Source organism: Neofelis nebulosa, chromosome 9, assembly GCF_028018385.1.
Source record: "Neofelis nebulosa isolate mNeoNeb1 chromosome 9, mNeoNeb1.pri, whole genome shotgun sequence".
Taxonomy (NCBI): Eukaryota; Metazoa; Chordata; class Mammalia; order Carnivora; family Felidae; genus Neofelis; species Neofelis nebulosa.
In genome coordinates this window covers 29,794,073-29,819,014 of record NC_080790.1, presented here as the reverse complement: position 1 = coordinate 29,819,014, position 24,942 = coordinate 29,794,073, and the positions used below count along the sequence as shown (strand labels likewise).

The 24,942-nt window shown below is 45.6% G+C and overlaps 1 protein-coding gene across 5 annotated transcripts in view; it reads right to left on the bottom strand.

The window, feature by feature from the left end:
* The window catches only part of CRIM1 (cysteine rich transmembrane BMP regulator 1), a 189,182-nt gene extending 165,319 nt beyond the window's left edge, over nucleotides 1-23,863 (bottom strand). For 3 of the 5 annotated variants that reach the window (XM_058683022.1, XM_058683024.1, XM_058683025.1), the window contains exon 1: nucleotides 23,025-23,471. In XM_058683022.1, coding sequence (XP_058539005.1) covers nucleotides 23,025-23,355 — 331 coding nt within the window. In that variant the 5' untranslated portion in view covers nucleotides 23,356-23,471. Of the gene's footprint in view, nucleotides 1-23,024 lie in introns of all 5 variants that reach the window. The other 2 variants (XM_058683020.1, XM_058683023.1) reach the window with 2 other exon arrangements.
* Between the last annotated feature and the right edge of the window lie 1,079 nt (nucleotides 23,864-24,942).

Below are 24,942 nucleotides of genomic sequence, written 5' to 3'. Positions count from 1 at the left end.
AGCAGGCAGATGTGCGTCAAGAGCGCCCTACGACACGTGAAGATCAGGTTTTCAATGGGCCACCTCACAATATGGGCGAAAGAGCTGTGAGGAGAAGGAAAGGCAGTCCTACCCTCTTCTGTTGTTTTTATAAAACGATGAATCCTTCAAACCACCTGTGAAATATACAGCACTCTGGGCACCTGGGTGGCTCAGTCCGTTGAACTTCTGACTTCGGCTCAGGTCATGATCTCACGGTTTGTGAGTTTGAGCCCCACGTCGGGATCTGTGCTGACAGCTCAGAGCCTGGAGCCTGTTTCGGATTCTATGTCTCCCTCTCTCAAAAATAAACAAACATTAAAAAAAAAAAAATTTTTTTTAGGGGCGCCTGGGTGGCTCAGTCGGTTAAGCGGCCAACTTTGGCTCAGGTCATGATCTCACGGTCAGTGAGTTCAAGCCCCGTGCCGGGCTCTGTGCTGACAGCTCAGAGCCTGGAGCCTGTTTCAGATTCTGTGTCTCCCTCTCTCTGACCCTCCCCCGTTCATGCTCTGTCTCTCTCTGTCTCAAAAATAAATAAACGTTAAAAATTTAAAAAAAAAAAATTTTTTTTTAAAAGAAACACACAGCACTCATTTGGGTTGAAATAAATTTACTTTTTAAAAATGGAGTAATGAGGGAGAACCTTAATAGTTAAAAGAAAAGAATTCTGGAATACACTAAGACCTAAAAAAAAAAATTATTAAAATGACAATAGCCCACAAAAATGGCACTTAAGAAGGTAGGGCCAAGCTGTTTCCTTTGAATGAGCATGTATGTGTGTTAAGTTTAAAGTTCTCCCAATTTCTCCATAAAGAAAAATGATTCTAACTATTGCTACAATCCTACATATCATTTTTTTGAATAAATAACTATTTTTTAGAGGTGTTTTGTTTGTGTTCTAAGTAGGCTCCACACTGGGCATGGAGGCTTGAACTCACAACTCTGAAATCAATACTTGAGCCGAGATCAAGAGTCAGACGCTTAAGCAACTGAGACACCCAAGTGCCCTGGATATAATCACTTTTTTAAAACCATCTTTTCCCAGGGCGCGTGGGTGGCTCAGTCGGTTAAGCATGCAACCCTAGATTTCGGCTCAGGTCGTGATCTCACAGTTGTGGGACTGAGCCCTGCTTCGGGCTCCATGCTGACAGAACAGAGCAGCTCTCACCCTCAAAATAAATGCAATATTAAAGAAACAAAAAACAAACAAACAAACAAAAAACCCCACATCTTTTCCAAATTGTAATCTCCAGGTCCTGGGTCAAAAATTCTTACCCTTATGATCACAGTCCCTACCAAGAGAATACAGGGATATACATTCTTCAGTCCATGCCACATGGAATATTATCAGCACAAACTTTTAAACTTTCATAACTTAAGAAACAAGGACTTACCTCTTCCCGCTAGAGCTGTGATCTTCATCCTGAGTATGGCTCAGATACCACAAAGATGTGTGGTGGTGCCCCTGCCTGCACTATCTCACCTGGACCCCTGGGGACCATCTGTTCCTCTTACAGATGAGGAGCAACTCTACGAGCAGCCCTCAAATTCAATACTCTATCACCCAACAGCAAGAAACAGTCATATCAGGGCACTGCCTGAGGGAAAATCATAAACAAGACCTCCTCACAGGTACCTTCGAGCCATCACTGTGATGCAATGTGAAGAAAAATGTACCATCAATTTACTCATTAACTTATTTACTGAGCAGCTACTTCTCTCGTGGCACCATGATAGGCACTGGGTGGGCTACAAAGAAGCAAGAACCTATTCAATTAAAGAGCGTCTTTCTACCCATCTTCCACCTTACAAGCAAACATAAATTAGAACAGAGTGAACCTATAAAGGGCAAAGCCTGTTTTAATACAGACATCAAATATGCTAGAATCTGAAATGTTCCAATAGCAACGCTTACTGGAAACAAATCACTATTAAGCTGTTCTGTCCCTTTAAAATGATCTTGGGAGCCAGTAAACATTAGTCAAACTTGCGACAGACGGAGTATGTTAGGTCTGATTCACAAATCACGGCACACTGCTATTGATGTTTAAATCGGAACATCCTACCACCCAGCTCCCAACCGGGGGTAGGTGTCTTCATGCCTACATTTTTTATTGCAACCAAATGTTACTTTTATTCTGTGGTAGGGGACAGGGAAATCATTTTCTTTCTACCTTCAGAATATTACATTTAATCAACATTTAATGAACACCTGTTACGTACAGGCCATAGTGTTCAATGCCGAGGCACAAAAAGATACTATTCCAATGCCGTATACAAGTGAGTTAACTTAGTTATGCCTCATAACATCCTAAATGAAGTAGATGCTATTATTATCCCCATTTTACAGATGGAAACTATGCACAGAAGTCAAGCAGCTTGGCCAGGGTAAGGCACCAGGCAAGTCACTAGGATGAATTATGGACTGACCACAGAGCCTGAACTCCTGCTAGCATGCAATGTTGTCTCTCACTGATAGATGTGCTTTCTCCTCAAGAAACAAGATCTCCATTTCTCCTGAGGAAGGCATTTCCTCCGGCCAGGTTTTCCTGAGACCCCTCCCTGGCAACTGGAGGGAACACGAGCTAGCCATACAGGCAGGTAAAATGCCCCAACATGATGGTGACTCCTGGTCTGGGGAGCAAGCAACAGGGCAGAGGAGGCAGGGCCAGTGCTTGGAGTGAGGCCAGAGGCACCGGAGAAGGCACCAAGTGCCCTGGGTGAGGGGAGCTGTGGTTGGGCTGGCTGGACAGTGTCCCCAGGTTGCTAACTGCAGAGAGCACCTATGTGCAGAGCTGGGGGTTGAGTGAGGACAGTGGCTGGAAGTGGGACTTCCTCAACCAGGGTGGGTATAAGAGAAAAGAATTCAAAACCTGCACAGGGGAAATCCATGACCAACCTGTAAAGAGACAAAAGACTTAGGGGGCTTGAGGGCCCCAGTATGGGGTATCTCTTCCTCTCTTCCTCTCAATGCACTCGAGATGGTGATGCACACACAGAGTCACAAACCCGTCTCCCGAAACTCCCACCTCAAATGCTATATGTATTTAGTATTTACATAACTGCCTTTCTTCAAGACGCATGGTGTTTTGTTTTTAAAAATCAAGTCTTGCGGCAGGTCAGGAGGTTAGCTACTTGACTACAAGTTCAGAAAGAAAAAGAACAGAATGGCTGTGGTTGGACTAGGGCTTGGAGAGGCTTCCGAGATACCCACCGAACTAGATGTAGACACTGAGGGTCGCCCTTTGGAAGCACCAACTCCAAGAGGTAAGAGTGTGAAACAGCTATAAACAAATCCATCCAGCATTTACCCCTGGCGTGAACCTCTCAGTCTGCGACCTCCCTCAAACTGCATTTATGCCTTCTCCCACTGTCTCCCCTCTGAACAGCCAGAAATAAACCCAGGGATCTCAAACTCGAAAATTTCCTCCTCCCCCTCATCCAAGCTGGCCGAGTTCACAAAGTGTGCTTATTTTAAATAAATATGTTGATCCAAAAAGTGTCTGTTAAAATCCAGCTGTGCACATGCACTTTTTAAACATTATATGCTGTGGTTTAGTGCAGTCTACACGGGTCCTCTCTCCAACCAAGAAGCAGCCAGGTCCATCCATGCCCAGTGTTTTCTGGATTGGGCATGTTGATTGGTATCAATCAGGCATGAATTATGAATTTTGAAAGATTTAGAATTCAGAAACCATATTCAAAAAGCACTTCTGGGGCGCCTGGGTGGCTCAGTCGGTTGAGCAGCTGACTTCGGCTCGGGTCATGATCTCGTGGTTCATGAGTTCGAGATCCATGTCAGGCTCCGTGCTGACAGCTCAGAGCCTGGAGCCTGCTTCAGATTCTGTGTCTCCCTCTCTCTCTGCCCCTCCCCAACCCGTGCTCTGCCTCTGTCTCTCAAAAATAAATAAGTGTAAAAAAAAATTACTTTTAAAAAGCACTTCAAATTTATATAAAATATATATGAAGCCTCGTGATTTGATTTTGCATACTATTTGCCAATTGATTTTGTGAAATTTTTAAACAAAGAATACAGAAATGAATCTGAAATGAAATGCAATCTATTATAACAGATGCTATCTATACCTTTTGAATGTGAAACTAGTTATGAGTTGTAAAGGCTATTTATTAATGTACCAGGCAATAATACAAGGGGAAAAAAAAGTCTGCTGCCCTGATAGAGTTTCAACAAACTTAATTCCAAAAATGACCCAAGTTTTTCCCAGTTTTATACATGTGCCTTATGGGATAACTTCTGGGCCTCCAGTTTTCATTTATAAATTGGTGGAAGTGGAAAACGGAAAACGATTTTAAATTCCCAGAGAAAATCATTGGCAACAAGAGCCTATGTCTAATGCGTGAAAAGCACAAAGATTGCAAATTCATCTTGAAGTCAGTATCTAGTCCCTATTTAGGATGTAGTTAGTTAATTATATCCATCTTTCATCCTAAATAAATATTTGCAATCCAATAATGCACTACAAAAAAAGCAACAGAATAAAAATGTCCCTACCCAGTGGGCTGGCTATTTGCACAAAGCCAACAAATCATTACTTAACAGAGGAAAAGGTTAAAAAAAGCTTCAATGTCCTCAGAGTCAACATAATCCTGGTGGTAGCAAGAATATAAGACAAGCAGCTAAAGGCCACCGTCCTCAGGCCACAACCCCAGACACAAAGGACCACAGGCATAGGTAGCAAGTGGTCAAATCCTTTGGGAGGGGACAGGAGACAACTATCATGTGCTTGGGGAGCTTAGGCACTCATGGGTACAAGTTAAGACTACATAACATTTTCCCTTCAGTTCACCTGAAATTCAGACTGGCTTTTGTTTTTCTTTTGCCTTTTATGGATAGTCCGGAAATGAAAGAGGGTAAAGAAAATGAAGTAGAAAGGTACAGTCAGCACATCTTGATTAATCAGCTTACAGTAATGGAGACTACAGAGACACAGGAAAATTTATTTGATCTAATTTTAATGGAAAGAATATACAAGACGTAGGATTTAAAAAAGGTACGTACACAGAGGAAGACGAGACAGGATATATACACATACAAAAACAAAAAACTAGTTAAGTTCAGAATAAAAGTGTTTTGAATCAGTTTCTCTTCTCTATTTCCCAAACTGTCTAGTAAAGTTATGTTGCCTTTATAATTGTTTTCTTAAGCAGGCAGTGGACCCAACATTTGGCCCCAGCACACATGGCTAGTTGTGGGAAATAAGATGTTCAGGAAATAAACTACAAAAAAGAAATTTAGGTAACCCCTTCCTAAATAACCATTCAAGAGACCCAGGTCTTTTTTCTTTTCTTTCTTTTTTTTTTTTTTGAACAAGGCAAGGCCCTTTACCACATGCAACTAATCTCCAAGAATCTTTGAGCATAAAAAGTTCTAAGGAATTTCGGTATGAATCTTTTTTGATGGTCTACCTTTCTGGTCATAAACCTGATGAAGTATCTTACTAACTGCAGAAGAAACAACACAGGAATGAGATGCCCACAGCTTTAAGTAAGCCTCTTAGGAGACAATCTACACATATTTATTTATATAAACTAATTAAAGATGGCCAGAGACAGAAACAGAAAATTTAATTCTGTTGGAATTAACAGAGTCCAACAACTCCAATTAGAAGAAAACGCTACCATGGCAGAAATGGACACAGAGAGACTATCAGGACCAGAACATGACCCTGTGAGGAATTCTTCTTACATGTGTGCATGCTGCGTATATGGATGTGTATAAGTATATGCACACATCATATAATTTGCAATGTGTGTGCAGCTGTCCACCATAATGACACAGTTTTCCACTGTAACGAAAGACAGAAAGAAAATGTCTATGTTTCCATTAACTCCAAAATCAGGCACAGACTCAGGGATGCCTTCCCACCGCATCCTGCCAGTCCACCGGCTGCCCTGCCAGGCCTTCCGTAGGTTCCCTAGGTCAGCCGCATCTGTTTACTTTCTCCAGCAGAGCCATGGCCTTTCCTCCCCAAGCACTGTCCCTGGGTCCAGCTGTCGGTATAACGGACCAACAGAAGACCAGCAGTTGAGGAAACTGATTTCCCCTGAATACTTCTGAGAGGCTCTTTCTTGGGAGTCAGGGCAACTTGGCTATCTCTATAGCTGAAAATGGTACTTGCTGGTTGTACTTGACGCCTACTTCTCCGGTTCTCACCTTCCTGGAAGTCTACTTTTCGGTTACAAAACTGTTTACCTTGGCTTAGGACAAGAGGGGCCCTCCCTCCTTCAAGTGTGTTTCCCAGTCCTCTGCCTCCATTCATTTATTTTATTAAAGACCGAGAGTAAATACGCTATCCCAGCCGCAAGAACAGCTCGGGCTCCTTCACCGTCTACCTCAAATTAACAAAAAAGGGCCGAGGGTTTTGCGATACATCCATTTCTGATTTGGGCAGGATCCACCATCGAGTTAAATCCTCTTACTGCTGATAAAGTCTCAGAGTAGGCAACACTTCCAGAACAAACCTGCCCCAAAGTCTGGAAGCTGACTTTTAAACTTTTAACAGTAATGAAGCCACATAAAAATTAAAAAAAAAAAAAACTTTTAAAGAGTTATAGGAAAATCATCAGTGGACACTCAGACAAATAGCCCTGCTTAAAATCTTCCACCTTTCGTTGCCAACGAAGCATCATGGAAAACTAGAACTCCACTACCATAAGCTTACTTCGGTATCGGTTCCAGCTTGCCCTCCTCCCCCTTCCCAAAGCTTTGATAACAACTGGTGCTCTAAAGTGGCTTCTTGCAAAGCCCCCAGCCATGACACTAACGTTATAAACAATCACAATCACGTGTGACAAGGGCATCTTAAATATGGGAAAGTCGAAGGCACGTGCTGCACCACTGACATCAAAATTAAAGCCGCACTCAGGAAACAGGGCTCTCCAGATCCACTCACTAAAGTGATAGAAGGTACTAGGTGCCTGATATTTATCAGGATAATTCTGTATATGTGTCTATGACCCTGTATACTTTATCTTGGCCAAATCTCTCTTTTTTAGCAGTTGAAAAGTTTAACACCAGATAGATCACCCAAGGGTTGTAATTTACTGTTGTATTAAGGGTCTAATGTCTTAGTGTCTTAATTTGTAAAGCACTTTAAGACTTTCAGAAAGTAAACAAACAAACAAAGACTTCATGACTAGTGCTAAAGGAAAAACAACTCCACAGGGCTTAATAACAAGTTGGGACTCCAGCCAGGAGTCATCAAGAATTCCTCAGTCCCTGAAGTCATAGGGTTTGGAGTAAATCCAAATGGGATTTTACTTTTTCGAATTCCTTATATTGCATTCCTATGGACTTCCTGTTCAAACCATTGTGAGGCATTTTTATTATTCACAGTCACACACTTCTACCATCATGCTGTTGGCTAGGATCTCCTTCTCCAAAGAAGGTGTACGGTTAAATTCCTGAGGAAGTTTGGAGATCACCTGCAGCAGTAAAGAGGTTATGTCATTTGCTGGCATAACACTCACAGACTCCAAGTTCTAGACGTGTTTGTTAAATTAAATTCCCTCCTGATTAGTCAACACACGTTTGAGACACAACCCTGGATTTGCTGAAAACAGAGGTTTACTATCACCAATTACTCATATGGTAGCTTATCTGAAGTATCTATACAGTAACTCATGATTTTATGTGTATCAGTTATTATTTACAAACAACTGATCACTGTAGCGTTTCAAGGGCTCCGTGCACCAGATTGCTGGTGGTAAAGAGGTTATAAGCTGCCGCCCACAAGGAAAATTCTTACAAGCTGACGAAAGGTTGGTGAATGAAAGGTGACACTTTTATGGCAAACTGGCAAAAAGGAAAAGTCCTCGCAAATGAAAACTACCTTTAAATATCTGCCAAAATAAATACAGCTGAAACTAACCTATCACAGCAAAATTTAAAAACTCAGTTCTAAGAATGACGGGCTGGGGGGAGGTGTACGACAGGTGAGAGGCCATGGTTAACCAGTTCTAAGCTTCCTTCTGCAAGGATGAGACTCCTCACTGGAATTCTCTCAACAGGCTTCGTTTGTTTCTGTTTGCACAATGCAAACCACACAGCTCAGATGGAAAAGTTTTTGTATAATATCTTGGATGACCTTGAGTCTAGATTTAGTCAACAAATGCTCATTGAGTTCTCCCTGAGTGCCAAGCGCTAGGATAACACACAATCCTGGCGCTCGAATGGATCACAATGAGGCAGGGAGGCAGAAATGTGAACTCTAACACAGTGTGAAAAGTGCTCTAACAAGGGAAGGAGAAAGTGCTATTTATGGGCACTGGGGGTGGGGGGATGGCAATGCTTTTTCCTGGGCAGGGCAGGAAGTCCTCACAAAGGAAGCAGCACAAAATGGTAGGGTTTGAGGGATGAGAACACATTCTGAAGCATGTAAAGATAATTGGGGGGAGTCTGAAAGTGGACACCACGCCCATTTTCCGGTTGCTGGCTTTGCCCCCAAACTTCTGGTTGCAACAGATATTAGGAAGCATGTGTCAGACAGATCTCATCTTCTGCATTCTCAAAGGGTCTCTGTCCAACATAAACTTGAAACAAAGTCGGAAAACCTACACCTTGAGGAGAATAGTCAGGCACTGAATGTAGGAGTCTAATTTTCCCTTACCTGTGGGCTTTTAGTAATAACATGCAAATTACCAAGGCTCTTTGGGAAGTTAAATGCTTATACTAAGATTAAAAAAAAAAGTAAAGTAGGAATTATGTACATGAGATATATCCCCTCTAAAGAAAAAACAATTCACTGTTCCTTCTTTACTACTAATAATCCTTATGTTTTCTCGCTGCTTGTAGCTCCTTAATACCGTCTACTTTTCCAGTCTCTCCAGAAATGGTATCAGCCAAGCATTTCTGACTCCAGGGCACATGCTTACATATTCACACACAGTTTAAAAAATATAATACATGACTATTTTCAGTGCCAAATGCAGCTGTAACTATATATTTCTTTTGGACATGTTTTATGTTATAAAGCATGTAAATACTTTATCTCCCTCAAGTTTTCCAGAACTCTATTGGCAGAGTCTTTTTCCTTTCTCTTTCCAAAGCACTGAATACAATTTCCTGAATAGATAGTCAATAAACTTGGTGGCTGAGAGCTCACTCACCTTTTCCCAACATAGTCTTTGGAAATAATTTCATCTCCTTCCAACCAAAAACACCTCTGGCTTCTTTCATTTGCTTATTTCCCTGTAGAGGTATTCCATTTCTCACCCTAAATTTCTGCTTTTCCTTTCTGCTATCACATCTAAAATTCTTGTGTAAGGCCAAAAACTATGTTTACTGATAGCCTACCATAAATCATCCCACACTGCCCTACGGATAATAAATCTTCTGTCCCAATCAGCAAGAAATGAAAGAAGTCTAATTTTCCCGAGCTCCACTTGCCCACGTATAGATATCCCAATTAACTAGGTAGTTTAAAAGCCAAAGCCCTTTAATTAGAACTGTGTTTTCCAAGTGTAATAAAACAATGCACAATCTTTGTTAAGAAGTCATTTTCAGCTTGCTGATCTCAGAGTAGATAGCATACTTAATTTGCTCCAACTATGCAAGTTGTTTTCAGCACACACATAACACAATGCAAAGTACTCTTTGTACTGTGCCCTCAGCAACTGTGCACGCGCATGGGCGCGCGTGCACGCACACACACACACACACACTCTCTCTCTCTCTCTCTCCCTCCCTCCCTCCCCAAAGGTATGAAGTTAACTATATCTTGAAAGGAGAAATTATTCACAGCTTCCTCTCAATGTCACATCTGGAACTGTATGCCCAGCTGCTGATGCTACAGATACATTTTACCATCCTGGGTGCATCTTTTTAGGCCAGCAAGTCCACCACAACCTTGTAAAGAATCTCTTGTTTTATGAACTTTTATCACCTGCTGATCCATATTACATATTCCACAGAGTCAAATGAATTTTATGTACTGGCAAACACTTCCCCTCCAAACACTTCTACAGAACTCATCTCTGCCATCCTGTTAGTGCAGACACCATTACTGGAAGGGGTCCTCACAGAAGATTTGATGCTTGGCACCAACTTCTCTTACTAGGTGGGTTACCAGTAGCTGGAGAGCTGCATACAACCATGCTGGGAAGAATGTGGAGGCAAATTCTGGAAAGCATGCCTTTCAGGGCACCTGAGATACGGCTCACACTGGGTCATGGCAGGGATGCCACGAGGAAGGAGGGCCAAAGGACAGCACAAAGACATGGGCAGGAGAGGTACCAAATGAACCTTCTAGCACAGACTCTGATGGCAGCAAACACACACTGAACACTCTGGCCACTTCTAAGAGACAAGGTTCTCGAGAGAAGGCCCTAGGCATTCAGACTCTCATTACTGACCCCAAAGTTTAAAAGTTCTTAAGTTCTTAATCTAACAGGCACCAACCAAGCAGGAAGAAAACCAAATAAAGACCTATTCATATAAAGAAGAGCACAGTAGAACCTAGCTTTTCGGCAAAAGCTCAGGTTGGTAAATGTATACCACCCACCCCTCAATGGCTACTTCAGACACCACCATTATTAGCTATCCAGAAATCTACCCTGGAAGGGAGAGGATTAGATCCAGAACAGGATTTGACTTCCAATATCATGAAAGAAAAGAAAAGAAAAGAAAAGAAAAGAAAAGAAAAGAAAAGAAAAGAAAAGAAAAGGAAAGAAAAGAAAAGAAAAGACGACAAGGCAATCCACGGTACTCCATGACCCAGAAACATTTTCTGTTAAACAATATAAAATGTCTATCTAGTATTAGCAGTCTCAGAGCAGTTTTACAAATGGCAGCCAAAAAAAAAAAAAAAAAAAAAAAAAAATCTTGGGGAGCAAAAAAGCAAACTATCACAGAAAACTAAAAATTAAATAAGTTCACACTGCTAGGGATTGGTGGCTTAGGTAATTGAACTGAAAGTGAGAATCACAGAAGAGATCTACATAATAATTAGCTGCTGAGTTTTCTTGTGTTGCATACTCCCAAATGGAGTATTTAGCATTCAGCAGACTTATTAACGAATAAATGCCCGACTGGAATTAACTAGCACCTCATTCTGGAAGGCTGCTCTTGGCAAAAATGTAATATCCACAGGGCGAAGCCAGTTGATGGCTGGTATACACTGCAGGCTGGGCTGAGTGTCGCATTCTTTAGAATAATTCATGTTACGTCAAGTTTCAGAGCCACAGGTCCTCACCACCTGGACAATATGCAAAGGAAGGATGATGTTTCTAGACCCCAAGAGACAACTTCCCAAACTTCCCGGCTGGTCCCGTGCCTGAAATACAGCCAGTGGAGACTTGCTGTCCCACAGACAGAGCTTCCCCTGCTCTGGGGGCTCCCGAAACACACAGAGGTAAGGAAGCTGGCATGGCCTGCAGCACTGTCCCTCTGCAGAGACTAGGCGTTTCATCCTCCCCGTGGGAGGCGCCCAGAGGCCTCCCTGGGCCAGTACCCCTTCCTCACGTGCAACAACTGCTCTGTTTCTTTAAATCCAGCCTGCTCCTTAAGGAAACTCCCTGGCAAGTGAAAACAGCAGCAAAGGTAAAAGAATGCCGGGAATTTGGCTGCCGCCTGCAGTATTAGGGAGAACAGCAATTACTCAACTCTCTCCTAGTGTCAGAGGCAGAAATGAGCATGTGAATTTGGGCAAGTTTTGGCCTGTCTTTGCTCAAGCTTCTCCCCTTGTGGTATCTGTCACCTACCTACTCACAGTCATCATAATTAATGAAGTAAAGGAGAAAATGGAGAGAGAGTGAAGGCAGCAGGCCAGCGCATTCACAGAAGAGAGGCGTAAATTCTACCCGCACTCCAGGCCGGGCCACAGTTGCCATGGCTTCAAGACTGCCAGCATTTCAAGACGTCAATAACTTCCCAATAACTGTGTTTTTGCCCTCTCCACCGCCTCTCAATAAACAGAACTATGTAAAAACCCTTGATCTTTTCCTCCAGGCCCTTCCCGTCTACAGCACTTGGCAAAGAGTCATGTAGACATGACCACTCTTCCCTTCCTTGGCTCTGCAAACACAAGGTAATATTTGACTCCTGTGTACATGTCTCACACATAAACACATAGACCTTACGACCAGAAGGGCCTGGAGATATCATCACTTCAGTTCCTCTGCCTTCAAGTAGGCAACTATTTAACTCCCTTTCCACAAATTAAGGTAAAGTCAAGGGGAGCTGAGAAGGTTTTACTTAAGTTATGGAGCTACTAAGGGATGACAGGAGATCCAGAAGCATGGCTTGTCTCCCGTGTCATGGTATATTCTCACACACAAGAATGTTGTGCTGTTTGTCTTTCTGAACAGCCTCAAATCCTTCCTGCAACAAACTGGAATATATATGAACCCATTCATTCTTTTGATTAAAACATGGAAATTTATTTGGCCTTTCACTTTTATGTCATAGACAGTGGTAATAAATTATCCTAAACTCTGAAATAGAAGAACTCCGTGGTTCTGAAAAACACACAGCGTACTCAATCTTTCTCAAACCATTTAAGAATCTTTCTACTTTGGTTTTCAGACCCAGAACAATCTACAATTTATCCCCTTTTCCTCTTGCCAGATGTAAATACCCATACCTTCAAAAAAAAAAAAAAAAAAAAGCAATGCTCCCATCTATGGAAGGTGAGGAAAAGAGGAAACCATGTGAAGGTTTTCCAGATCTGCATTTGACAAGATGATGGAACATTCGGTCTCTGCAGTTTTATAAACACACACTGAGGGGACTGAGAACATATGTCCTGTATGTAAGGTTCTTCCCACGTCATGGGTCTGAAGTGGTCCAATGGATTCCTAACATGAAAAGTCTAGTTCAGGTCAAACATCCTTAAGGTAGCTTTACCCTATTCTGGCAGGTCTTTTGGAATCTTAAAAAAGAAGGATCACAACTCTCCAATGTTGAGATGCCTTTTGTTTCATCACAGCCATGAACCGGTTTGCTTGTGGCCTTTGGATTCGAAGCTAAATAAGTTACCTCTCATAGACCCAGGACTTTGCAGGCTCAGGTTTCATTCTGCCCTGCCAGAAATTCCTTTCTGTTTTGAATCTGAGATGTTTGTTTATGGTTTTTGTTTGGAAATGCTAAATAAGACAGGCACAGTGTCTAGTTACAGCCTATATCTTTTTTTTTTTTTTTTTTTCCACCTTGCTATAGCCAGAGCGGCTGGTTGTTAAGGACTAAGGACTTTGCTAAAACTTCCAAAGAGCAGACTCTTCAAATTATCTTCTCAGGAACCTGAAATGTAAAATAACACCTTAAAATATAATTAACACTTAATTTGCTTTCTTAAATGTTCATAAGACAAATGTTCCCAGGCTATTTCAAATTAGGGTGTTATTTTTGGATTTGACAAACACATACTTAGACGAAACCCTGAAATTTGAAAGTTGATCTTGCCTTGCTTGTAGGTTACATGTTTGAATACCAGCACTCCTGATGAAAGACAGAAGTACTACAATGCTAGGTGCTAAAAGAGTTTCTGAAAGAAAATTCAACTTCTACGACGTGATAATAAGGTTTGGTTGCCAAAAGAAAATAGAAAAGAGTTGCAAACTATTGATTCCAAAGACTGTACCTTCATCAAGTTCTTTCTCCTTGTTCCGTAAGAGCCAGTAAAAAGCATTTGCCTTGTGAGTCCTCAGACCATATTTACTGGATAAAAATGATACTCATTTGCAGGCATGAAAGAAGGGTGGCAGTTCTAAAGGGACAGGAACTCAGCTATTTTAATTCTAGGGTGTTCTTTCCTAGCCTCCCACTGTAGCACAAAGATGCTGAAGAGAGACCACAAGCCAAGACCACAGGAAAGCGGAAGTATTAGTCCAGAGGACGGACGGATGGAACAGACGGGATCAAGAAAAGCAATGCAGATGTCCTCCGGGCCGGACACTACCCCCGGCTCATTCCTAACCTGCTCTTGTCTTTGAGCTGGCTGTGACTACCACTGCTTCCTTCCTTCCTGCTTCCTTCCTTCCCTAACTGCAGTGACCCCAGCCTTGCTTGCTGACGCTCCTGAGGTCTCCCGTGGCTCCAGCGATGGCCAGAAACCCACAGAAAACTTCTAACAATAAAAGGAAATTTAATTTCCTTCCATTATACCATATGCCATCAATATTAAGAGATGTCACCTTTTTAAAAATATTAGTTTGAAGCAGTTCTCTGGCACTATGGATTCCAACCACAAAATCACCCAAATGCCCACATTCTGCTGAAACAGGGGCTAGGACTTACAGCAGTACTGGATGTCAATGTGAAGGAGGGGTGTGTCATAAAGTGGATTTTTTTTTTTTTAACTTATAGATATAAAGCTAACAAAGAAGAAAAGAAAAACAGAATGAAAATTAGAATTAACATCATCTTTGAAAAATCTATTTGGTACCAGGAATTATACTAGCCATTATACACACACACCAACACACGTTATCTGTTCAATTTTATATATACATACATACACTCTCCAATCCTCTATATCTACTTCAAAGAAAGCTAGGAGTATTCCACTTTTACAGATGAGGAAACTAAAGGCCAAAACAACCAAGCAAGCTGGTTGTTCAGTTAAAAAATAAGAGCTGAGATCTGAACACAGGTTTGTCCAGCATCAAGACCTAATTTCTTTTTCCTAAGACATCATGCACAGAGGCATGGGAAGCAGGAAGGAGGGGAGCACACTCTCAGATCCCACTTGGTGCTGCACCCCCCACTAAATCCTTCCTGGTAGTCAGAGTTAGTGCCCCTCTTAGTTGCTCCTGAGATGCTCAGCACTTCCTTATCTTGGAACTGCACAGCTGTAAGTAACTGTCTTGGATAGAATCGTCTCAGCTACCTGCCATTGGACCATGGCCCCTGAAAGCAGGGTCCCTATCATATTTACTGTGGCTGAAAAATAACTACAATAGCAGGGAACATTGTCAGGTCTCATACACCGCTCTCTGTTCTACATGCTTCATAAGGACTAGCCTTTTGCTACTTAAAAGTGTGGTCCCAGGATCAGCAGCATCTGAGTCACCAGGGGGTTTATCAGAAATGCAGAATTTCAGGCCCCACCCAGACCTCCTGAATTAGAACCACCATGCTCAATGAGATCCCCAGGTGATTCGTGCGCACATTAGAATTTCAGAAGCACAGTTTTATCTCGTTTAATCTGCACAGCCAACACACGTTACCTATTACTGTTTTAGACAGGGAAACTGAGGCTTAGGGAAGCAGCATTCCTGCAGTGTAGCACAAAGACCAGACCCATAGCAGCAAGTACTTGTGGGTAGAAGGATGGCTGGGAAACCAGTAGGAAGGAAAGGTCTGATTACAATTCTGACCTCCAGTTGTGCCTAGTCTGTACCAACTGCAGCGGCAGGTGGGACCAGGGCCCCGACACAGGTGGGCTGCAGCAGCACAGGCTGCTTCCTCAGCTCCGGTCAGGCCAAATCCTGCAGTGAGACCAGCAGTGTGGACACTCCAGGGGCCAGAGGCGAACTCTTTCCCCAGAATGTTAGGGAAATGCACAGTCCTGATGATAGTGAGGACAGATGCCCTCCTCTTCCCCAAATGAAGTATCAGCCCGCAGGTAAATGGTTACCTTCATAACTCCCACGACTTAATGCAAGAAATTTCAGATTCCTCCCTATTTTTACCCCAAATACACAAACTGTTTAGACAAAGTTAACAAATGGGCATTAGAAAGAAAGGCAGCTAATAGCTTTAGAGGCCCTTAGTTTTTTAACTCAATGCACTTACAGGGTTGGGGAGGAGGGGACCTGAACTCAATAATTTGCTCCCTTTCGAAGAGCCCAAACTCCTTAACTACCGATGATCCATTACTCAGGTAGATGAGGGCTAAGCAGAACAGAAGATGCCCATATCAGGTCGTTTCACTTATACTGGTTAGTAGCTTTGTTGTTCTTAAGTATTTACCACCTGCCAGTAATTGTTCCAAGTCCTTCACAGGAATCCATTTGCTGAGTCCCTATAGCAACCCTATTATTAACCCCACTGCACAGACAGAAAACAGAGATGCACAGAAGTACAGATTTGACTTTGGACACCAAGTTTCTAACTATGATATCTTTTCATCAAAGTATAAATATTTTGCATGAGGAATTAATTGAGGCTGGGGAAGGGAGGTAAAGAATTGAAATCTGTTCAGGAAAAAAGGACCTTTTTAACATTTTTTTTCATGTGGGCCCAAAATGAACACTCACTAGTGTTTACCTTGAGAGCATTCTTAAATCTAAGTATATTCAACTACTCCTCTGACCACAAGACCCAGGAGGTCTCGTTGAAGCACAGAGGTTTCTCATTATTTGACCAGGCTACTGGCCAGGACAAGCAGCAGAGAGTGGGTGAGATTGGAAGGTGCTAGATAAAGGGATGCCTCTCAGCTCACTGCCCACGCTCATCTGCCTAGTGGAACAAGCTAGAACAAGGAGAAAATCACTCTGAAGAGGAAACTTGCCGTTTTGAACCACAGCTAGTAAAGCATTAAGAATGTAGCCTCATTCTTAGATGTTGGGAAACACTCTGATAGGTGTTGCACAGGCCCTAAGAAGAATGGGTAGAATCCCGTTCCCCACCCCCTCCTATTCTTACTTTTAAATCTAGTTCGAATTCAAATTCTCCTTTTCAGCTTTGCCACCAGAGCCTGAAAAGACCATCTCAGATCCTGTGATTCCCAGAACAAATTAGCTACCTATTTCACTCACCACGTAATCATGGATACAGACTTGGGAAATCACTACCACTTGGCTTGAACTTATGTCATCGTGTAGACTTTCTAACGTCTGGCTCCCTATTCTTTATTGAGATTAGAAGGGTAAAAAGGGTAGGGAACACGTCTGAGGGCCTCAAGCTCCCCAGCTGCCCCCTGCCTCAGCAGAAGGCATTGTACAGACCAGAAGGTGGATGAATGAGTGACTGATTTCTATGCCAAGACAAATCAGATCTTTGAAAACTCAGCTTCGGAGAATTCAGCCTCTGAGAAGCCAGGCTTTCAGTTTGTCGCTCATGCATGCTCGGCCAGCCCAGTTTCCTCCACAAATAATTGAGCTTTGCTGGGGCGTCTCCGAAATCCTGATGCTGCATGGGCCACATGTGAAACCCAGCGGTACAGGAACCTGCTTCACCGAACAGATTTTACCTTCCAGTCCTCTTATCATTGTCCATAGGATGGCGCTCACATGCTGAATAAAGTGGCACTGCCGTCTGCATGTCAGTACTGTCAACTGAAAGCTGTTAAACACGCCCACATTTTCGCAGGAATTCCACAATTAATGTCTGGAATGCGTTTTGGATTCTTCTTCAAAGGACGGCACAGTTGCCCTAAGATGAATTCAATATTTCTTCCTTCTTCCATTAGTCATTCTTCGGTCTTCCCGCTCCATTATCCTCGTAGGGTCATCTACTTGTTTCCCCCAACTTATAACGCCTGTCTCCAGCATCCCCAAGCTGGCCCCCTTTTTTGTCCTACATTTTGTAACTACATCTAATCAAGCCCCCAGAACACAGAAACCTGCCCCATCTCACCACATACGGCCTATCATCGGATGCAATGCCCACAGCTTCAGGATTCTTCGCGCAGTTTTCTTTTTTTTAAAAAAATTTTTTTTTTCAACGTTTTTTATTTATTTTTGGGACAGAGAGAGACAGAGCATGAACGGGGGAGGGGCAGAGAGAGAGGGAGACACAGAATCGGAAACAGGCTCCAGGCTCTGAGCCGTCAGCCCAGAGCCTGACGCGGGGCTCGAACTCACGGACCACGAGATCGTGACCTGGCTGAAGTCGCACGCTTAACCGACGGCGCCACCCAGGCGCCCCAGGCAGTTTTCTTCTTAAATTGACCTGTTCCTAACTGCATTGCCATCATAACTGTTTGTGGATTCTCCTGGTCACTGTTAAGCACGAATTAATGGCAGCAAATATCTCTAGATTTGAGGCTTGCTATTTTTGCCTTTCTGGTACTATGCAATTCATTTGCGCTTTGCCAAGTGTTTTATGTGACTGGACTCCTGAATAACAGTGAGGATTCTGTAAGCTTGAGAGTCAAAGACAAGGTCACCAAGTCCTGTCATTTGTATATGTGAAGTGAATAGTCTCTCCATATTTCGTCAATATTTACTCTGGGGAGGAACTAATTATTTCCTTGTTTACTTGCGCTGGTTTCTCTTCCCATACCCCAGTAAGGTAATTTTATAGGCCCTCTGCTGGCTTCTTTCTCTCTCTAGCATCTAAGAGCTCACTCCACCTGAATGAAGACTTTCGAAATGGAAAGCAAAACATACTCTTCAAAAACAAAGAGTGCCGGGTGTTTCAAGTTTTCTAACGCCAATACAGGAGTATTAACTCTGCCCCTCCTGTCTTCTTTTTAATTAGTAAAATTAAAACCCATGGATTCTGGCTTTTTATTTTTTTAATGTTTATTTTTGAGAGAGAGAGAGAGAGAGAGAGAGAGAGAGAGAGAGAGAGAATGAGCGGGGGAGGGGCTGAGAGAGACAGAGACACAGAACCTGAAGCAGGCTCCAGGCTCTGAGCTGTCAGCACAGAATCTGACGTGGGGCTTGAACCCACAAACTGTGAGATCATGACCTGAGCCAAAGTCCGAGGCTTGACTGACTGAGCCACCCAAGGTGCCCCATGGACTCTTGACTTCAAGTCCTACACAACACAGCAAGGAGAGGAGACCCTTGTGGCTTGTGCATAAACAAATGGTTTGGTACATTTTCTGGCCTCCTGTGGCCTGACCTCAGATGCTCCACACACTCTCTTCCAAGGAGCCATCATCTCCATCCCTGCCTTCCAGGGTTTAGAAAAAAAAAAAAAACTTTCTAAAGGCCAACCGTTTCAGAAAACAACATTGTTCTTTGCTATAAGCAGCCACGACATAACCACAGTCTGGTTCTCCTCCTCACTACCCCCATGAAAACCGGGTGGAAGGAAAAGTTAAAAAACCTGTGAGAAATACAAGAACCGTGTTTTGAAGAGACAGTTTGGTAGACGCCATGGTAAAAACACGGAAAGTTAAGTTCCATAACGATGAAGCTACTGAGTAAGTACGCACTGGGGGAAAAAGTTGGTGCTTACTGACGATAGCGATCGCCTGGCTCTTCTACAACAAAGTTCTCAGGGCAAAGCCACTCAGTAATGTCCACCAGGTTCCAAATCACTCTGTCCTCACAAACTGTCAAACTCAAGCCATCACCTGCCCTTTCATTACACAGAGAAGGCTGCTCACACTGCCCCCACCTCGCCCTCACCCCTTACAACAGACATAACGTACTATTCTACGTAAGAGGGAAAATGGTCCTTAGACCCCATCTCAAAATAGAATCCCCACTGTACAATCAAAACATTCTTCCTAGAAAATCCCACTTGGGTAATTTTTCAAAACTCCGTCTTTGATCTCCCATAGTCTTCTTCCTCAGGAGTTCAGAATCCAAACTTGTTTCTCTGGCTTCTAGATGATTTACCCAGAGGCAGGCAGCCCAGTCAAGGAACAAACCACTTAGGATGTCAGAAAGTGCAACAGGAGACTCACCTAATGAATGGAAACAGTAAAGAGACTCGTGCCCTCCTGGGGGCCAGAAAGCACTTTTTAGACTGAGAGAGAGCAGAGAAAACTTGAGGTACTTGGCTCTATGATCAAGTTTTAAAATGCACTTATGCCAAATAAAAAAATGTTTTAAAGGAATGATTTATTTTTTTCAAAACTTGTTAACGTATATTTTTGCGAGAGAAAGAGAGAGAGCGTGCACACAAGCGGGGGAGGGACAGAGAGAGAGGGAGACACTGAATCCTAAGCAGGCTCCAGGCTCTGAGCTGTCAGCACGGAACCTGACGTGGGGCTCGAACTCACAAACCATGAGATCATGACCTGAGCCGAAGTTGGACGTTTAACCAACTGAGCCACCCAGGTGCCCCTAAAGTAATGATTTAGTTGATAACAACCTAAACAACGCTGAAAAGACCAAGTGTACAGGTCACATGTTTCACAGGACATAACTCTTCACAGTATTTACTCTTCCAGAAATTTTTTTTTCCTTCGCTACTCTCTCTATGGAGAAGATGGTTCATCCATTTGCTCCATGCACATTTAGTGAGAGCCTACTATGGGCTGGTGTGCCTTAAAAACTTATGACAGTGAGCCACAGGTTGTCAGGGGTCCATTGTTACCCCTAGCTTCTCTAATTCACTATGTGAACCACAATTAAAGACATGGTATTTTTCCCCCGACAAAGCCAGAATGGAGAATAACACAAATAAAAAACTACTACAAGTTGGCAAACGGAACAATGTAACTGGTATTTAATTTATGTCCTCGAAAGCAGGTAGATTAGTCATGATAATGTTTCCATAACATGCAATATGACTTCTCAGTGTAGCCAATTAAATAAGTTTTCAAAACAGTTTTCATTAACAGATACAACCAGTAGGGGTCATTTTAGTGCAAAAATTGCAGCAAAAGAGACTTCAACAAGAATAAAATATATCAATTCCTATTCATGTCAGTTATAATAAACATGCTTCAATGTGTGAATTTCTAAATAAAAATGGAAACTGAGGGAAAGACTAGCCATTGAGAAATTTCTCACAAACAACAACAAAAAGGCAGAAGGTCAGTACCAAGATAATTACTGACACGTAGAGACTCCTCTAATTCATTAAAAAAAAAAAAAAAAGATTAATCCTGTTTCCTGTAAATCTTGTAGTAAAATGAAAGTCCTTGAAATTTTAGACACACGACTGACAATATCTGTGTATGTGTCCACTATATTATGCCAGGTAAAACTGTTCTTCTCACTTGAGTTTCATGGATTTAGAATACAACCTGACCACTGCTTTTAGAAATCTAAAAATAAAATAATAAATGCCAGACACCCAGTTTGGGCAGCTGAAAACAGTCTTGCTAAATAAGAAGTGTTGCTGGAGAAATGCTAACTGAGATACAATCATGGGAACAAATACTTCCAAGGATCTTCAAGGCTAATACCAAGTGCACAGGGTGTCACCAAAAAAAAAAAAAAAAAAAAGAAGCTAAGAGATCCCATCATTTCAGAGGAAGGAAAAGCTTACCGACAAACTGCCAAAATAATTCTATACTGTGATACCGGAAGATTGGTACCAAAACATTTGATTGCCGTGAATGTTCCTGGAGCTTCACATTTCCTTCACCAGAAATACATCACGAAGAAACAAAACGAGGGTTAGAATCGTTAAAACCTCCAAAAGTCCTTCGCAGGGCATAGCAGTTTCCACTGCATTTAACCTTGTTTCATGTTGCTTGTTCTTTTTAGATTTATGGGAGGCTGGCGTAAGTAAATTATACACTCCAAGTGGCAGGGTTCAAGGATGAATCGTTTAGTCCAACCCATTCAGAATTCTCAAAATCAAACACATAAAATTGTATCAGAAGCTAATCTCCTGGCCATTTTTTCCTGATGTGAGAAATAAAAACACATGTTTTAACGTGGGGCTTAACCCCGGTTGGGAGGCTTTTGTATTTCAGGCAAAGAAACTCTTCTAACCCAGTCCTAAGGGAGCAGCGCTCCATGGCCCTTCCCTGTAAGAGTTCCCTTCACTCATTACTGCCCACTAGCTTCCAAACCAGGAAAGCCTTTTTCATTTTCCAGTACTGTCCAAACTCTCAAAACCAAAGGTATAAATACATGTGTTTGTATTTAAAGAAAATCACAGAATTCAAGTCTTTGAATAGACCCATTTTATCCTTAGGATTGCCACCTTCTTTTTCAACACCTCAGCACGATAAACACATGCACCCAGAAAGACGCCTCAGAAGAAACCCTTCCCTGGTCTCCTGGGTGCTGGCGGTTAGTAAGGCAGGGACCAGGTCAGAGGGCGCCTGCCTCTCCTCCTCGCCGCACCTCCAGAAGTGAGCCAGCTGTGCTCTGCACCAGGATGCCCCGGAACAGCATCATCACCCCAACGTCAGCCCGAGGAGGGATCCCGCTTTTCACTGGTGCTCACCCAGTCCTGCCCGTTAGCCAAATAAAAAAAAAACCTCACTGCCTCTCTCCAGTCCCCAAACCGGACCAAGCACCTGGAGGCCGAGGCAGGCACGCAGGGCTCAGGGCCCACGCCCACCCACAGGGGTCCACCCAACGAGGGGGTGGCTCACTACTCTAACCGCTTTCTCCCTCCGTCAGTCTCCACACCGAGGTGCACAATTCTTCGTGGAGAAAACAGCAGAACGACGCTCGCTGTCAAACAAACAAAAAGAAGGAACCGGCAACACGACACGAAACACGCAGATATCTGGTCTTAAAAGGCAGCCACGAAGAGTCAGCAACAACTTTTCACTCCTAGGTGCGACACCCCCCCCCGCACCCCCCCCCCTCCGCCCCCATTCAGAAGAGAAAGCCTTTGACTGTTTTCAATAGGCAAATAAATGAGTAACCACCGTATGTAACTAACTTCCCCTGGGCTGACATATTCCGGAGCTGAAACTGATTTACATGCGAAAGAGGAGGAAGGGGGTGAAGGAAGAGCGCAAGAAAAAATAATGAAAGAGTCACACAGGGAGTGTGAGCTGAAGACACGTCTCCTGGCCAACAGAAAAGGGACTTTCGAGAACGGTGCGCAGCACTCCGTAGCACACTGCGCTAGTGCGGGGAGGGCGGCAGGGCTGGACTCCCCGAGGGGCTCGCGACAGCCTCCGCAGTGCCCCCTGCCCGCGGCGCCCCCACCTCGGGGCGCGGGGCCCGCCCCCCCCTTCCCGCAGCCCTAGCCCGAACAGCCACACGTGTGCGGGTCTCTGCGCAGCCACCCCCACTCGCCCGCTCCCACCCACTAGATCCACCCTCGCCCGCGGCCGGCCCAGCGTCCGGGGGAGAGGCGAGCTGGAACCGGGGGACGCGGGAGCCCACTCCCGGGGGAGGCGGCCCCCTCCTCCCGCGGAGCCCTCTCTCCCCGGGAAAGTCGCGGCCAAACTTTGTTCAGCGCGGCCAGGTGGGAGGGGGCCCGCGGCAGGCGGCCGTACCTTCGCAGACGCCCACTTCGTACTCGGTGATGGAGTCGCCATTGAGCGGGGGGCGGATGACACAGCGCAGCCCCCGGTCGCAGGCTCCGTGGAGCCCGTAGGCGCCGCCGCAGCTCTCGTTCCTCTGGCGGGCGCACATGTAGCAGCAGCCGCAGACGCCCTGCACGATGCTCCCCGGGCAGCTCCTGGGCTCCTCGCACTTGGACTCGTCGCAGGGCAGGCAGACCAGCGCCCGGGTGCCGGAGCGCGCCAGCAGCAGCAGCAGCCCCAGCAGCGAGACCAGGAGGTGCCCGCAGCCGGCCAGCCCCCTGCCCCCCGCCACCAAGTACATCCTCCTGCGCCGCCGCCGCCTCCTCCTCGCAGCCGGGCCGGGAGCGGGGCGGGCGCCCTCCCCTGCGCGGGGCACACGCGCCGCCGCCGCCGCACCCGCAGCCCGCGGTCCTCGCCGCCCCCCTCGGGGCCCCCGGGGCGCGCCTCCCCTCGCGGGGCGAGGCCCCCGCCCCCCCCTGCGGGCCGCGCCGACCCCGAGCCCACTAGCGTTGGCGCCAGCGGTGGCTTCCCCTCCTCCTCCTCCTCCCGGGAGGGAGGGGGAAAAAAGAAAAAAAGTTTCCTCCCGGCAGCTCCGGTTCAACCCAAACTTCTGGCGGCGGCGGCGGCGGCTGCGCTGGGCTCCAGCCCCGGCTGGCGGCGCCTCCTCCCTCTCCTCCTGCGCGTCGGCCGGCCCCGCGGCGGTGGTGGCGGCGGCGCAGCCTCCGGGCCGGTCCCCGCCTCCCGAGCCGCCGAGTGGGCGCGGTGGCGCAGCAGAAGGTCCGCGGCGTCCGCTCCGCGCGCCCCGCTCGCCTCACTCCTGCGCGGCTCCTCCGGGCGCTTGTTTATGGCTCGAGCCTCCGCCGCTCGGGCTGCGCCCTCCCCCATCCTACCTCATCCCCCAGACCTCGCCCCCCCCCCGCGCCGCGCGCCGCTCATTGGCTGCCCCCCCACCCCTCCCGGCCCGGCCGGCCCCCTCCCCCTCCCCCGCCCTCCCTCGCGGGCGGCCGGGCCCTTCCTCCCTCACACCCGCCTCCTCCTCCTCCTCCTCCTCCTCCTCCTCCTCCTCCTCCTCCTCCTCCTCCTCCTCCTCCTCCTCCTCCTCCTCCTTTTCCTTCTCCTTCTCCTTCTCTACCTCCTCCTCCTCCCCCTCCGGCTCCTCCGGCTGGAGCCCCGCGCGCCAAGCCGGCCCTGCGGCCGAGCCTTCGCGCTCCTTCCTGGCGCGGGCTTCGCCGCCGGCGCGCTGCGGCTCCGGCTCCGGCTCCGGCTCCGGCTCGGGGCGCACACGGCGGGCAGGGAGAGGCGCGGCGTCCCAAGCGCCTGTCGGCACCGCGGCCACCGTGGCTGGCCTGGGCGCCCCGAGGGCGAGCTGGCTGCCCCTCCAGAGCCAGTTGTGAGTTCGGAGACTGGCGGGGACCGCCGAAGCTCGGGGCCGAGGGGGTTGCAGCAGCCTTGCTGGGGCACCCGCCGGATCGGAAAGGGAAGCAAATGCACGGAAACCCCCGCAAACTACATGAGAATCCATCTTCCACTCGAGCTGGGGTTAGACTTTGTAAAAGATATTATGTAATGGAGTCTCGGGAAGCTCGAGACGCCTCCAGCGAAGCTGCTGGTGAATTAAAGTGCTTTAAATGGTCTAGGTAAATATTTCGCGGGGGGGGGGGGGGGCGGGGGAGGCACGCCTGAGGGCTGCTGTAGCTCGGGTTGAATTTTAACTGTCCACATCCTGTGCGTTTGGTGGCTCTGCTGTCTGTGCCGAGGTGCTGTGTGATGGGAGGGGGTGAATGGAAAGTAGCAGAGCTGAATTTCTCTCCCTTGAGTAAGGCCAAATACTGGATTACTACAAGTCTTGACATGATTGGACCCGTGTATCTCGTGCATCATTAATGTC